General features: G+C 40.4%; 1 protein-coding gene across 4 annotated transcripts in view; it reads right to left on the bottom strand.

The window, feature by feature from the left end:
- The window catches only part of MYRIP (myosin VIIA and Rab interacting protein), a 201615-nt gene that overhangs the window by 101181 nt on the left and 83036 nt on the right, over window positions 1–17398 (bottom strand). For all 4 annotated transcript variants that reach the window (XM_085226526.1, XM_085226523.1, XM_085226524.1 and 1 more), the window contains exon 3: window positions 3556–3777. In XM_085226526.1, the coding sequence (XP_085082652.1) occupies window positions 3556–3777 (222 nt within the window). The remainder of the gene's footprint in view (window positions 1–3555; window positions 3778–17398) is intronic.

Here is a 17398-nt window from a genome sequence, read left to right on the forward strand (position 1 = left end):
GTTTAGAAAATCTGAAAAAACATGCATTTTAAGGGTTTACAATATTAGTAGTAGTGCAAGAGTTAAACTGTAGAGTATCCCTAGTGGGGTGCTCTGCAATAAGACTCCTTTTGATTTGGAAAAGAGAGACAAGGAGACACCTCAGCCTGAGGACATCAGACAAACAGAAACCATGCCCTACTGCTAATAAATGAGGAAAGAACCCTCCGTTTGGTACTAGGTGTTAATTCAAAGGGCAAAGTAGCTGCACCTGGAATCTAGTCAGAAGCACTTAAGAGGTACACACGGCTGCCCAACCAGGCCATCATGCTGTGTCTAACTGGGAAACACTGTGCAAACCATTGGAAGAATTGAAAATGCTCCATACGCAAAATGAAAAATTGATACTAATAATACAAAACTTTATCATAACATACGTAGAAATAAAAAAGATATGCGTAAGAAAGAAAATAAACTAGAATGTTTAATAAAGGCATCCAGAGGTAATTCTAAAAACAAAAGACTTCGTCAGAAAGTGTAGCAGAAGTGGAAAACTGGAAAAGTGAAGGAAAGTTCTTCAGCTCCTCAGAAGAGCTGTATGGACTTTGTTAAAAAGACATTTCTGAGTACTGAGATTCTAAACTGAGCTGAATCGTGTAATACTTACAAGATGTATGACAAGAGGCAAAGTGCTTTAAAACAGTACAAACACTGACATTTTCATTGGCTTGTAGAGGAGTTTACTACCTTTGGAAGAAGCAAAGATTGAAACTTTTTGGCCTAATTTTTACAATTTTTGTGTGTTTCAAATGCCAGCCTGCATATTTGCTCTCCGCTGAATGTTTAATGTAGACCTCTGCTACAGAAGACAAAAATCAACTTCCACAGAACATGTATCTCCATTATGGTCATGCCTTGTCAGAACAACTCAACACAGAGTTGTGTCTCTGTGACACAACACAGAGTTGTGTCTTCAGTGTCAAGATCATCTCTCTGCAGGAATCTACCAAGAAAATACTTAGAGCCTGCAGAAGTCAATGCCACTCTTTTAGAGCAAGATTACAGAGAAGACAGTGGTCTAAAGATAAGGACAGAGGTTTCAGAAATGTTTTAGTTTTGAACCCAAGTGATGCTTGTGCAACTTACTACTTAAAAAAAAAAAAAAAAACACCAAAAACAATCCCCATCACTTAGTTCTGGTTCCCAAATCATACAGGAATTTTTCAGGTTTTTTTTGCACTGACTTAGAGGCACAAACCAGTTTCTAATTTACCTACCTAGAGTCCCAAGCTCCAGTGTGTAAGGTTTACAATACAGTTTTTGCTAAGAATGCTTTACGGCCTTTTGTACAGCAAAAACTGATTCCAACATGAGAGAACAGGACAACAGATTTGAAATACATGCTAGAAGCAAAGTGTGTGATTGTTCCAGCACTACTGCATCGCAGAGCTGAAGAGCACAAGTGCATCACTGCATGAAGTCAGAGCTGTAAGTGTTCACAGTTTTTCAGTTGGCTTTCCGCATAGCAGAGCATTACAAAATTAACTCCTGGATAATTAAAGAAAAATAAATAGGGAAGGGAAAAAAAAGAACAGTCTGAAAACACAGTCCCCAGAGATGTTTCTAGCCCAGTATCCAGTCTATGGTGTAGTCAGATGTGCAGAGAAGCAGCAGCTGAACAATGAACCACTTTCACTATTTGCACTGTCTTATTAAAGGAAACAATAATAGATGTAAAAATAGAACCTGGAGAGCAGCAGCAAAGCACAGTGCATGGATAACTCACTGAAAAGGGGACAGTAAGTCACAGCAGACTATGCTAGTTCCCTAGGGTTCTTACCTGAAAGAAATACTGAGCGATAGTTCAAAACAATCCCCTTCCCTCAAACAAAATCAAACAACAAAAAACAAACCAGGACATCCCAGCCCCAGCTTCCTCTGCAGGGATGTGTTATATGGTGTAATGGACATAAAATGATTACCAGCAATGTTAATTTATTCACAGAAAAATAACTCAAACTGAGTCTCAGGTCTCATAAATAAGGAAAACGTTTATAACCACCTTACAAGTGAGTGAGTATGAGACAACAAAGACTCTGAGGATCAAAAATAGCATTCTTTTAATACAGTTCAAGAAGGAAATTCTTCTCAGACTTTTTTTTTTTTTTTTTTTTTTTTTTTTTTTTGCTGAGGTAATGAAAAGCAATTTCAAATGCAATTCATCATTATTCACAACCTGGCTGCATATATCTTGCTGCCTGTAAGGATAAGCTCAGCAGAAGCACAGGAAAGAGGTCTTGTATGAAAGTCGAATGAATAAAGCAGAAATGAGCACTGGCTCTTTGCACTGCTGGAAAAGAGGCTCCTGCCCTTCTTCTGTCTCCTCAACAGGAGTTGAGGAGTAGGTTTTCCTAGGCAAAAGGCAGAGGAGGAGCAGATGCCTTGGGGAGTACATCCCCCTTTGGGCTCACAGACTGGCCTTTGGAAACACAGAATCATTCACCTGGGAACCCTATGATTTTAACACCCTGTTTCAAAGGGCACATGCTTCTTTCAACAATATGATGTGAAAGCTTAAAATTCAAGTGGGTGTCGATGAGAAGCAAATATGAGTCCTTGGTAAACACAGGAATATTTTACAGCATTGGAAAGTGAACCGACTTTTGCCTTTATCCTCTGTTCTCCAGCCATTTCTGTCATATTTGCTCAGTTATTTTAGTCACCAATGTTCAAAATTAAACTGTGAGGATTCAAGCTATTTCACCTACCCTGACCGAGTAGAATTTTGGAGTCCGTGTTATGTCACTGCAGCGAAGCTGTTTTTGATACCTGGCCTGCAATAGCAAACAAGGACTCAATGATCCTTCTGGATCCCTTCCAAGCCAGGATATTCTGTGATTCTATGATTCTGTGACTATCACAGTCATGCTCCAAGGAGCAGTCACTTTGCTGCTGTTATACTGTTATGCTTGGATTAGCTTTGGTTTCCCGATACTGACTTTAAATGTGTTGGCTATGTTAGCCTCAAAAGAGTGAAAGAGAAAACCACCTGCAAACACAAGCCTGGTAGCATTTTCTTAACAAACATTAAGAATTATAACAAGTTGCCCTGCTGTTTTGTACTGTTATTTGCCAAAGTGAGCTCAAAGCATCTCCACCAACAAGCCAGCATTAGGAAATGCACTCCAAAGGACATTTGCAGCTGAATTATCTGGTCATTCCTTTTCCTCTCACCTATCAGTGGATTTGTTGAAAAACAATTAACTGCTCTCAGCTTACATTAGTCACTTAGACATTTAAGATCACAGCCCTGTACAAGCTGTGTCTAATTAGTGTGTGCTGATTCATCAGTCCAGAGAAATAAGCTTGGGAAATGCAACAGGTAGCCAAACATTCTCAGAACAAATTAACCCCTAGAAAAACAGGCACATCACATCTCAGGGACAAATTAATCACTCCATCAACAGGTACTTCATGTCCCATCCCATCAGATTTAACTACTTACAACAGACACAGGGAAAAGTGTGGCTCAGGCTATAGCTGCTTTCCACAGGTTGTTGAACAATAGGTCCCTACCTTGCTTGCTGGCAGACACTGCAAATCCAAGCCTTCTCCTTCTTCTGGTAAGAGCTGCAGCTCTTGCAGATGTTGTACTTGCAGTCTTGACACTGTCGCTTGCTGTTGATAAGAAATGTGAAAGGTGAACAGCAGCGAATACAGCAGTGCTCGTTGAACTTCTGCTGCTTGGAAAGGATGCTGCACTTGTTACCCTCTTCATCCAATTTCTGCTTCATTTCGCTGAAACAACAACAAGAAGAAACAAAAGTATAAATCTTTGCCTTTCTCCTCTTCCCTTGTCCTCATGTTGTAACTTTTGCAGGTGTAAAATAAATGTTAAAAATGCATATTTTAAACCCAGAACTGCAAAGCAAAAGCTCCTATATTCTCTGACCCACACAAACTCTGGGCTGTGACTCAGAGCAAACCAGCTTCCTCCACTCAGCTCCAGCAACAGAACCCGGTGCAAAGCCAGGCTGCTGCTCCACATCCTCCAGCTGCACAAAGGCCTAATGGCATCTGAAAAGACATGGCTGCTTTCAGAGCACTCTGTGAATCACAAATCAACCTATGGCAGTCAAAGGACTTGGTGTGCAGTAATAAAAAGCACTACTGATCAATAGTTTTGACAACAAAAAGTGCTAAGTTTGCTCTGATCTACCTCATTATTTGTAATAGCCCAGTCAAGGAAGTTAACCACATGCTTCTTTCTTAAGAGAGATACGGGTGTTTTTCTTTGTTAAGACCCATACTATGCCAACTGCAAAGGTTGTGAAAATGTTTGCCAATCCTTTGAGTTGTCTGTATTCCAACAGAAGAGCTCATTTATAAAAAAGATAGACTTTATGTGGGGCATTCATTAATTTGTTATCTTCCATTTTACAGTGCTTTTATTTATTTATTACAGATTAGGCAATCTATTCCACGAGATGAATAATAAATGTCTGAACAAACAGTTGTGCAAGTAGACAGTTACTGGTATTCACAGCTAGTCTCTATGTTAAAAGGGAAAAAAAAGTCGCTGTTAATGAAAATCATGGTAGAAGAAGCCTAGAACAACAGAGTGTGTATATATATATTCTGTCTTTCTGTTTCTCAGTTAGTGGTAGCTAACTTACTATTTCCAATTGCTGATTAGAAACACTTATAAGATTGGAGTAACATGGAAGTCAGAAAAAAAAGTCCCCAACCCTAAGGGTATCACAAGAGAAGGAACAAGTTGCAGGAACACAGCCTTGACATGGGGACTTGCATCTAAATTAACACTTAAATAGCTTGCTATGGAAGGAAAAAAGAATACTCTTACCGAGCACTTATTCAGAAATTCAACCAAGATCATCTGTATGTGCCATTAAGAGCCAAGCCCGGAATGCTAAAAAGACTCACGTGAGTAGGCTCTGCATCTTCTCATTTGTCATTTCTGCCTTAGGTTCATAATTCAAATACAAACAGCTTATTTTATGAAAGTCTGACAGATCTATTCCAAACTTGAAGTCTAAAAGGCAATTAAGGTAATGTTCTACAGCATGTAATTTCTGAACTCATGCATACATCATATTTAACTGTATTCCAAATACAAATCTTTTATAAATTTTAAGCTTCAATGTATTTTTCTGTTGTTTGTTCCCAACACAAAGGCTTGGCCATCTTAGACCACCTGCTGGAAATCAAATAAACGACCATCAGAGTTTCAACCAAAGAATCGTTATGACCTTTGTTCAGATGGCAAACTTTTCTTATTTCTGCACACTTTTATAGGACGATTAAAAGTGAAAAATGCAGGAGATTATCACACATGAGAGGAAAAGTCTGAATTACATAGGTTAAACTGGCTTCCTCGTGTAAAAGGGCAGAATTACCCTGCAGGTTATACGGGACAATCAGACCTGAGAAGCTGAAGTCAGAAGGAGCAGTGAGAAGAGATTTTTGTCCTCTATTTATCTCCCAGAATGAGCAACTCCTTGATACTGAGTAGTGCTACCCTGCATGCTCAGTGGTCTTTTGAACCCTTCCTAGGACTCTTACACATACAGCAGGATAAACCACACAAGCAAAGCCACCTACTAAAACACTACAACGATGCTTGCACAGTATAAAACCAGGCAGTTTTGTTCACAACACAGCTAATAAAGCCTGATACCTAAAAAAAGCTGAGCACACACTGCAGCCTTTTCATCAGCATAGGCATTAATTACATCTTTCTCCTCTATCCAGCTGCCAACATTCATTACAGGGGTAGAACCTTAATATCATTAAGGCATCTGCCTCACAGTTAAACAGGAATAAAATTGGCATAGGGATGCAAAAAGTCAATAGGATAGGGTTGGGGAGGCAGGCAGTGAAAAAGCATGAAAGAAAAAGCCTCAGTTCCACAAGAAACCAGGCAGTACAGAAAAGAAACCGATGCTCATCCATGTAACAGCTTTAACAAATGAAGCCCCTCATATATTACCTCCCCCAGAGGGCATTCTAGTTTATATTAGGAGTCCAACAGCTAAAAGGACAGTCAAAAGGGCTTGTCATTGAAGCCAAAAGACTACTCTTCACACACTTCTCTTTGCCCAGAGAAGTTATGGATGCCCCCTCCCTGGAAGCATTCAAGGCCAGGCTGGACAGGGCTTTGAGCAACCTGGTGTAGAGGGAGGTGTCGCTGCCTATAGCAGGGGTTGGAACTAGATGATTTTAAAGGTCCCTTCCAATCCAAACCATTCTATGATTCTGTGAAGTAAATACTGGCACGTAACTGGATCTGCCCGCTTCGATGTAAGTTATATGGTCAAAGGGAACAGTAGGGTCTGGTTAAGCAATACTTAAAAAAAACTCACCTGCACATGAATTGAGCAAGGTAAACGTGAGCTTCAACCTCAATAAACTGAAAGTCTGTGGCATTTAAATTCAGGAGGTGCAAGGTGAAGTTCAAGGTACCTGAGGTACACTTTTGAAAGCCCCAGTCTTTCCCTGCAGGACGTTTGAACGACTTGATGCAAGAAAAAGGATCATAACAATTGTCCAAGGAAAGGGTGAAAAGGCTGTGGTCAGCGACACCGATCCTCTCATTTACTTACAGGAGGATGGAAGTCACTCATACATGAGACAAATTTTTCTAAGAGGCAGGTCAGGATCTACATGACAAGCTTTCACCTTTCCAACCCAAGCAACGTCATTTTCCTCAACAAGACATAGATAAAGAGAAAGGACTGAGCAAAGAGGGTGAATGCGTGTGCACTCCCATCTATCTATTTCCCTCTCCATACTCAGGTAGGGAATGCAATTCATGGGTGTGTAAAATACGCACATAAATAAGGCAGTGCAAAACAAAACAAAACAAAACCAAACCTCCGGGGAAGAAGGTGGAAGCGTAGGAACCAGAAATGACAGAATTGATCCCCATCACTCAAGTCACAACTGAAGATGCAGCTATTATGGTTATGTGCAACGCAGCAATGAGAATCTGCGGAGATGAGAACTCCTGCTGTGTGAATGAATCTAAGACTAGAGTTCATCTTCTATTTCAAGTGGCTGTATTTCACCCGTTGCCTTTAAATACATAAGAACTGAAGAAGGACACGCAACACATCTGTCACCAAGACTAATTCTGTCAAAGAACTCGGCCTTGAATTATAAGTTCCAAACTACACAGATGCCTATTCAGATTTTCCAAAGGCCTGCATAACAAATACTGAATTTATGAGTATTTCAGTCAATGTTCCGAGTAATAGACTCCTTCTGGCATGTCATTGCACAAAAAGTCAGGTGAGGAAAACTTTTTAGCAGACTGGTTTGGATCTAGATTTTGCTATTACATGCTGAGGGTCAGTAGTATTCTTCTCCTCTTCAACCACTACGTGTTTTTTTCCACCACATTTGTGAGTATGACACTTTGCTTTGCTGGTTTGTGAACTGTATCTGCTGTAATCATAAAACACACTGTGGCAATAACGAAATCATTTGCTCCAAAGAAACCATATATTGAAAGAACACTTTTACAGCATCTTTCATTAGTGACCATATAGTCCTCTCCACTATTTTATCTTTGCAGGCAGCAAATTTACAGCTAATATTCATAGAAGAGCATTTGTTGTTTCTCTGAGCCACAGTTCGATATTCACACAGCTCCACAGCTGCAATTGCTCTGTATTTCAGTAAGGGAATCTGAAATCCTGCAAGGCCCTGTGTGCCTCCCTTGAGGTGTTGCTTTGTTTACTGCTCAAGGGCTGGAGCAGGTGGAGCTGCAAGTTCCAGATTAACAACGATACACAACTTGCCAACTCACCACACTAAGATAATGCCGTGAGGTTTAAAATAAGCTGGAAGGAAATCTAGGATATGCTTGAAAAACAGGTTAAAAAAAAATCACTGCTACACGTATAAAAGCCTTGATTTGTGTTTTTTCTCCCTAGAAGTGGATATCCAGGTGAATGCAATGCCAAGTGTGAGCACCGTGCCTTTGAAGTAAATGCCAAATTAATTCATTATCCTAAAAAGGATCTACCAACACAAGTCACAGTTGTGCCTCGTGGTGTATTTAACACTTCATATGCCTATCAGCATTCTACACGCTGCTGGTGCTGTTGAAAAACCATGTTACAACACATGCAAATGCTCTCCTTGCAGATAGGGAACCCATGGAAGCAACAACCCTCTCATCTGTAAATGGATGTCACTCCAGCAGCAGCAGCAGAGCCGCAAGGAGGATTAGGTAGTAGGAGTGCACCAGAAACAGGGATAGAAAGAAAGGAAAAAAGAATCTTAAAAATCTCTCTAAACTAGAAAAAAATAGTTTTTGGGAGTGAAGGGGGCACCACCTCAGCATTCAAGCATTAAGAGGCTCATGAATTGTTATCAGAAAACCACTTGTTGTATCTTGCAATCATACTTGTTGTATGATGAATATTTCAGAATCAAGTTAATCTAACTGAAGCTGCATTCTTCTATCCACTATCTCACTAGTATCTCTTCAGGCACTTCCTTCTCCTTCAGCTATTCATTTCTATAAAATTTTGGGTACTCCTATCAAAACTTACCTTTTCACTGTTCTTGTCCTCTTTTTTGAAGTAGGAGCAAGACGGTGCCTGTCTATGTATTAACTGATGATAATGTCCCATTAAACTCTTTAAAATTGTTGTCCAAGTCTTGCCTTTGCCACTTAACTCAAAAGGCCTAGGATGACAGCTTGCTGCCATTAAAAACTGATGTAAAGATTCAGTGACTACTGTACATTCAGACTGAATACTAGTGGGTATGGGAGCTGGGCTGACTTTTCTCTCATTAAGTAGCTGTAAAGTGTGAATGAATACAGCAAGGTCAGTGATGTTCATATTGGAAATAGTGGAAGCAGCATCCACATGCACGGTACGTGAGGGAATGGGCCCAACAAACAAGAATTTTAAAAGCATCCAGAACTGATGTAGCGATGTTCTAAAATCAATAGCAATTCTTAATATTGACTGATGGTGGACTAGTTATGAAAACCTCTACATCAGGAGCACTCACCACATGGATACCAACGGCGTGAACACCATGAAGGGAGTCATAACAGGAGCAGATTGATGAAAGGTGAGCCGACTGGCATGCAACCTTAATGCCATCAGAGGTCTCATTGGATAACAAGGTATTTAGGAGCTTGGGATAGCTTATGTTTAGTTAAGGTTAAGTGATAGACAAGAATAAAAACCTACTTGAGTACTTTTTGTTTTAAACCAGGCTTTGCAACAACCACCTGGAGGCTGAATGGACTCCATATTACCCCAGTGACACAGGCAGCACAGCATCACGGTACTGATGCTCCATGCAGCTGAATAAGTGTTTTTTCTCTCTTCTTCATTTTTTTTTTCTTTTATATTTGTCAACATTTCTGATAATGGGAAAAGAGCTGCATTAGCACCTGTGTATCTCTTATGAAATACTACAAAATAAATGTTGTGAAGACCAAGTTGACAGAGAGCAGCCCCAGTTGGCACCTGATTAGATGTGGCTCACTTGCCCCATACCAATGCCCTCCTTCTTGTACCAGGCTCTCCCCTAATCTGTTAGCACTTCTATGCCCTGGTGATGCTGCTTCAGGTAAGGGTGGAGTGTGCACAGGTACTCTGTATACACTGTGCTAGGGGTGCTTAAGTGAGGTTTCCCTTTCTTTTGCTGACGCTAGCGCTGTCAATCAGTGTCTGTCACCAAATGGAAATGACATGCCAGAGTGTAGTTAAATGAAATAAACAGTATACAGGTATTATCTTAAATTCCTTCCTCTCACTCTATAAACCTTTAAATTGTCAAGAGATTGCATTTAACTCCATTTTCTTTTGCCAAATTGGCTCTCACAGGAGGACAGACTCTGTACTACACTTAACTGATAGGTTTTGAAACCCTCCGGATGCAAGGGGAGCAGAGAGGGAGAAGCAAGTCTGAAGCTACAGAGCAGATATTCTGGGAAGCTCTGGCAACATCAGAGATCTCTACATGAAAGCTGAAATGATCTTTTCCAAGAATCAATGCTGTATGGATTCTTTTGCCTTCCTGTTCCTATAGTGCCACAGGGAACACGTGGAAATTTATCCAGGTTTTGACACTTTACTTCTAACACCTAGTTCTTCTTTCCCTTCCACCCTCCTAGCTCAGCTAGAGACTACTTTGCAGACAGGATAGGTGTTCTGAAGTGAGATGCTTTTGGGACAGGTATTTGGGACAGGTTCAGGACCTCCAAGTCAAATCCTGGGCATTATTATATCTGTACTGATGCTTACCACTGAGCACAGTGAATGTTGAAGTTAGTGGAGATCCAGAGAGCAAATGGAAAAACTAATGGAAGAAAAACATGTCCTGAGTTACTGTATATTGAGGTACCTACTCGGGTAGGCCTCCTGCAGAACTTATCACTGGACAGCCAGTCCCAAAGCCAAACTGCTGCATGGGCTTGCTTCATTCAAAATACAGGGCCTGGTACTGCCCTTTCAGGAGGTTCCCAGCTCATTTTTCCACCCTTTCAGGATCCCTCCTCTCCTGTTTGTGGACCTGAAGAATGTGGGCGCATCTCACAGCCCAGAACATGAATGGAGACATTAAAGCAAATTAGCCCTACTACATTATCACTCCCCAAGACGCAATGCTGCTGCTGACCAGTCAGGCACCCACCACCACTGTCTGAGCCTTCCCATGCAGCCAGTTTTCATCTAGTTTATAATTTTATGTGTACATGCCACATCACCCAGATCTGTCTACAAAATAGCTTTGTTTAATGTTTGTTTTAGTATTTTGAGACACCTTCCTGTTAAGAGTACAAAAATGTAACTCAACAATGTACTATTCCATCAAACATCCTAACAAGCTGGTAAAACCTCATTAGAGGTTTACTACCTTTCTCTAATTCCTTCCCTGCTTTTTATTTTCCACATCTTACACAGTGATTTATATTTATGTAAACATTTACTATCTCATTTAGTCTCAATAAATGTCACTTTGCTCTCCCTGAAGCACATTTTCTACCACCTTTTTAGTATCCTTCTAATACTAATATCAGTGTTTCTTGCATGTTCTAAGGTAATTATAGCAGAATTTTATTTTGTTTTTGAATGTTTTTCCCAAATCATTTCCAGAGATATCAAGAAGTCTACAGAACTGCACTGAACTGACAGCACAAACTACTTGTGATAAGCAGTTATTGATTTGTCCTGTTAAACTCCAGAGCCTAACAGCTACCTATTCCCTATATTCCCAACATCTATTAAGCATTTATCCTACATATTCAGCAAAGTGTAGCTCTAAAAGCCTCTAAAATGCATTATTTCTGCATCAGTCACTGTCTCTATTTACCATTTCACAGCTCAAGGTAATGCATTTTGTCACCTATCCAATCCTGACTTCTCTGTCCTTGTAATAGAGCGGGAAGAAAAAAGTAATAACAGAGTTAAAGGCACATCTAATTTAAAGGGACAAAAACTGAATTTCTCTTCACACTGACCAACTCCCTTCTCCTCCAAGTATTTAATTGTGCATTCATAATCAGCACAGGAAATGAAAGCATTAAACGAATGCATTTGTCTGCACTCCTCCTGCCAATTGTCACACATCATACCGCATCTGGCCCCATGCCTCTCTCACTGGAGACTTCCATGTTTGCCCCAGCAGGCCCTGATTTGCAGCAGAAGGACATCTGAAGCTAGGAACTTTATTTATCCCTTTTGATTGTACCAGAGCAATAAGTACAGAGAAGCATTCTCAAGACCAAGGCATCGTAAAAAGAACAAATAAAAAGTTAGTGAAAATATTATTAAAATGCACACTCTTTTCCATCATACTTGTGTGATACCTTGTTTGCAGGCCGGTGGCACCCACGAGTCTCTCACCGACAGTTATCCAAATTCATGCTTGCATCAACTTAAATGATTTCCTTTGAGAACAGAAACACTTACTACATTCAACATTTCTTCTTCCTGGGCTCCTTCCACAGCACCATCCAAGCCTGACCTTATGAAACACAACTTGCAGCCCAGCTAGAACAACACAGACGCTACCTCTGAGAAACTCTGAATGTTCACTGTGAGTCATCATTCCCTCCTCCTGGTGGGACTCCAGCAACACAGACCTACAAACATTTACACTAACTCGTGTTGTCACCGAGTTACTATTATTTACTTCCCTATTCATGAGAAACCAAAGGGAATTTTCCTTGAACTTTCCCAAAGAACACGCAGCAGAATAAGGAAGAACACATAGCAGAATGAACAGCAAGGCTTGCTATGGGAACAGGCTGCACAGAGTGCTAAATGCAACACGAAGACATCCATCCCACCTTGCATGCAGAGATGAGCAATGCTACGCACCTGGGGGCTTCCACCTGGTGAGGCTGCTGGTCCCATCCTCCTGTACCAACTGCAGCTGCCCCAGTGGGTCAGAAGCACTGGAAAGCAGGCAATGCAACACTGGCAAACCACTGCCAAACTCCAAGAGTTATTTTTCCACTTCCTTCAACAGCCACAAAAGCCCTAAGCATAACAAGAAGCAAGCAGAAGGGAAAAGGAAAGCCTCAAAGGAAGAGGTCCCCAAGAACTGGTGTCAGAGCAAATTGCTTGCTGGCTGTATCACTTACCTGAGTACTTTTGATAGGGCTCTAGGTGCATAGCTCCCCCTAAGCACACTTCCCTATCTAACTTCTCTTCATGCTGCCCATGCTCTTTAATGCACAGTAAACACTGCCTTAAGATACTCTACTTACGATATACTATCCAAATAGTTTTATTTTTTAGTAAATTTAGGCCTATAAATAATGATTTCCTTAAGTATAGAAATGGTTGCAGCATCAGTGTGGGTTTTATCTTTTTGAAGACAAAGACACACAAGCTTCAATTTACTATATACCTCTACTGTACTCAAGACAGTACTTCGGCAGACAAAAGAATCTGTTCCCAGAGAAAGCATTTTGTATTTAACCTATGTTACCACAGCATGTTTTACAGCAACATTAACACCTTCTAGAAGCAAGAGCCTGTTCCTTATAACAAACTTGACAAATCTGGGCAGAGGGCAGGAAAATATTGACAGCACCTTCCCATTCAAACACATATCTAAGGCAGTCCTTTGAAAAGAGTTAGCATATGCTACTGCTATAGTAACAGGAGTGTTTACCAAAGACCCAGTCTCCATCTAGCCCCACTACAACATTTCAGATATCTCATAAATAATATCTCCTAACTTAATCCAGAAGCTCTTTATTATAGCTCTGCAAATTCAACAGCATACTAATATTTTAACATCGAAAGGGTTACTGAGTAATGAAGGGAACAGAAATCAGTGAGCCACCACAAATAATAAGAAAAGCTAATAGTCTGGAATTTATTTAGGAATTAATGATCTTTATTTTGCAGCTTAAAGCTGCAGGTATTAGCTTTATTCTATGTCTGTGTGAATGAGTGCGTACTCGTACAGAAAAAAAAAACATTGTTCAGTAACTCTTGCAAGTAAAGGCTGGGATTCTCCCCTACTTAGTACTCTTCACATCTCATCTCCCCAAAATACAGAAGGCTGTACCTTGTGGCCTTTCCCACAAGAGAAGAACAAATATTTTCAGGAAGATAATTAGATGTTGAATATTTGGAAAAGATTCTTCAGTGCTTTTAAAATGATGTGCTTTGACAAGCTGTGCTCTGAAAGTGACTTCTTTAGTAAAAAGGAGTTACCAGTACTATTACTCAGTTCTTCCGTGGATCTTGCCATTCAGATCTCTGAAACCTTTCTTTCCTTCCCCATGCATCTTTCTCCCTCCATAAGCAGCAGATGGAAGAGATCTCACTTATATGGAGCTCAAGTCACATTCAGACCCAGACATGGTTCCCTTGCTTTGCACAGTCCTTCTGGCTGTCAGAAGGAGCAGGTAACTCAGCACACCAAAGGCAGATCGGTTGGCTGAACCAAACACAGCACTTGGTTCAGTAGGTTTACTTCAGGGAAGGTGCTCTGATTCCCTGAGTTAAATATTCCCATCTTGCTCAAGCTGTATCAGGGTGGGATTCGTTGGTCTGGAGCTGGATCTGCTCAGTGGAGTGGAGTTTACAATTGGGTTGCATCAGCTGATGTTGATTACTCCAGGAATTCCACCAGCCCTGTGATATGGCGAGGTGGATGGAGTGACAGAACAAGGAGTCAATCCTCATATTTTGTACCTGCAGCCTGAAACGCTATGAGAACATGGTCATAAACCAAAACTGCACCAAACCACTTTGTTCCTTGGCAAATGCAGCTCCCTTGTAAGCTCAGCTGTTGGACTGGAAAATCCTCTCCTAACACACCACTCCATAGAGCTGCACTGATGTACAGTCACCTTAGTTAGCTGCTTCTCATATATGACAGTGATTTGCAATCCCAATTAAAGGGATAAAGGGGTTAAAAGCAAAAATTCCTTCCCCAAAATAAACATTTATTCTCAAAGAAAGAAAGAAAGAAAAAGAAAAAAAAGAACAAATATGAAACACCAATATTTCAAAAAATAACCTGAGCACAAAAGCACTGGCATCTCCATAAATGCAGGACTACAAAACTCACATAATTAAGTGGTCACAGGGGAATGTCTCCACAACTGAAATATCTGTTGATTTATAACAAATAAGGAAGTGCATTTAAATTAAACTCCAAGTGCAGGAAGCTCTACCAATGGGAACCATAGTAATAATTCTTATTTAATTTAATTAGTAGAATTCCAGTGCTGACAAAATAGGTATTTACTTTTAATAACTGGATCACTCAGCTTGGTTTTATATGTTTAGTTGCAAGCATGTAAAAAGGCTAAGGAGTGACTAGCTTGATTCTTACAGGGTAAGGCAAAAGCAAGCAGAGATCTCCTCTAAAACTGTCCTAAAATCATGCAAGCACTTACCCATTGGTTCCATGCTGGATGTATACATGGCTGCTATCTCAGTGCTCCTTTACAGTGTCAGCACAGAATAAATACTATTCCCTCCAGCCCTACAAACTCTTTAAATTTTCTTCCCTTCCCTTCATCCTCCATGTATCAAAGCAATTCTTGGTTTTGTGTCTGTTTATTTTTACAGTGCCACACTTTCACAGCACGCTTATGTATTTTCTGGCTGTAGCACAATCATGCTAGAAAAGGTTTTATTCCAAGTAAACTCAGACAAGGTGACAGAGTGTCAAACTGAGGCCAGATGAACCAAAAGTCAAGTAGCTATCCCTCTGGCTGGGGCTAAAGAAGGATGCTTTCAAGTGTCAGTTGTTAGCAAACCAGCAGCCACTTATGTTCTGCCAAGAGTAAGAAAACCACAGGCAAACGGAAGATAGCAAGATGATGGTTTTCTGTGCCTATGGGGCTATACAATACTCAATTCTGTACTTTACTCTTAGACATTTTTCAAAACATCCCTGTAGGACAAGGGTGCAGAATGCAGCTACTACTGCAATCCACATAAATCAAACACACAAAAAGAAAGTATTTTAGTACTTGCAGCAAAATGGAAAAATCCCCTAAAAATCTTGACTCGCAGTCAGTTATTTTTACTGAGAATAGCAACTGCACAAATAAAACAAAAGACTAGCAATATTCAATATTTTTGAGCTATAAGATACAAACTGGAATGTGCAGAAACTTCAAATCACGAGCAAAAAAAAGGAAAAGCTTTCAATATGACCAGTGTAACAAATTCCTTCATGTAACTACAAAAGCAGAGAAAACAAAAGCTCAGACAATGATCGAAAGTTTATATATCAAAGCTTCACTTATAAAATCAGAGCAGCCCTGAGAAGAGCTGCTGATTTATAAAAAGTGCTATTTGAGACCAGCAACCAATTAAAACTTAGCAATTCTCTTTTATTATATGAGTAAAACACGCAAGCAGTGATGGAGAAGGTTGCTACATCTGAGATATTTTCTCCTTTCTTGAATCACTGAAGTTTAACGGATTCCCATGATTTTAGTTCAGTTCACTCTCTGAACAGTGCCACCAACAGTCTGAGGCCAAATACTTAGAGCACTTCAAATACACGTTTTAGATTCCCAGCCCACTTTAAAAGCTGAATCCATCTCCAGCCTTCCTGAAATACCAGCTCAGACCTTAGGGTACATATTTCGGCATGGGAAGCGTTCATCAAATTATCAACTCCAGCACCTAAACTTCTATAAAGGAAGTTCTCCACCAATCTTTCTGCAATCCCACCTCCCACGTTTCTGCAGTTTTCAGAGCTTCCCAACTTCTTCCTGTTTTCCATTGCATTGTTGTTGGAGAAGGCGTCTCCTGAACCTCAGAACTCCACAAAGGGCACAGAAAGCTTTCAATAATGAACTAGTCATGGACCTCAGTCTTGTTTTTCTGCTGAGCGGGATCAAGGAAGCCAGACATCCGGGGGAAAGGCTTTCTAGGAATTCAAATGGAGTGCCTTCATGATTCAGCATCACTAAATGCAGAAAGGAAATGAAATAGCTTTCTGGTAAGTCCTATGCATGTAGGAATAGGTACAGTTATATAACAAAAGAAAACAAAGCTCAGCTGTAAAGGTACTAGCATGCTTAACAACTGAATGCTGTGCAATGCCAGGACATTCAGAATGCACAGTGTAATGCTCAAGGGAGAAGGATGCATGTTTGATACCTAAACTTTATCAGTGAATCTCGATATCACCAGTTCTGGTGTAGCATATGGATGGGCAAGAGATGCTAAGCTGACTGGAGTTAAAATAATATAGTTGAGGAGAAGCAACAAGGGACCAATGCTGTTGTAATGGTGAAATGAAAACAAAAGCAAGTAAGGAGTAAAGCAGGATTAACTCTGGTCACATTCAAAGTTGTTCTTCCTCTGAACAATAAAATCATTTGTCCAGAAGCTTTCATATCCAGAAATATCCACTAGAAATTCTAAACTCTAATCAAGAAACCGAAACGGAGAAGTGAACCTTATTTTCCACAAGATGTGAAATTGAGTCTTTACAAGCTGATCTCTCTCCTACAATCACACAAACCAAAGCTCACAGAGATTGAAACAACTGAGGCTGAACTCTGTTTTACTTGATGCTGTGTAAAGTAAGCAGTGAAATGAAACGTAGCTTTGTCAAGCCCTATTAGGGCACAGTTATTTTGCAGTTGCTGCTACATCTGTCTTGCATATAGACATAACCCATAGTTACTTGGGCAATATGACCACACACTGGAAATTAAGCATAGCATAGAAACTTGAAGCAGGAAAGGCAGCTGGCTGACTTGTCCACGTTGAGCACCACGATGCTGCATGCCCTTCCCAACTGCACCCAAGTCAGCTAACAGAGGACAAAGCCAGATCCCTGAGTTAGAGACTGAACACCGTGAGCTATGGAACACTGCAGAGAAAAAGTAAGCGTGTTGCAGAACACATCACTTCCAGCAAGGATG

Source organism: Meleagris gallopavo, chromosome 6 (assembly GCF_905368555.1).
Source record: "Meleagris gallopavo chromosome 6, MGAL_WU_HG_1.1, whole genome shotgun sequence".
Lineage (NCBI taxonomy): Eukaryota > Metazoa > Chordata > Aves > Galliformes > Phasianidae > Meleagris > Meleagris gallopavo.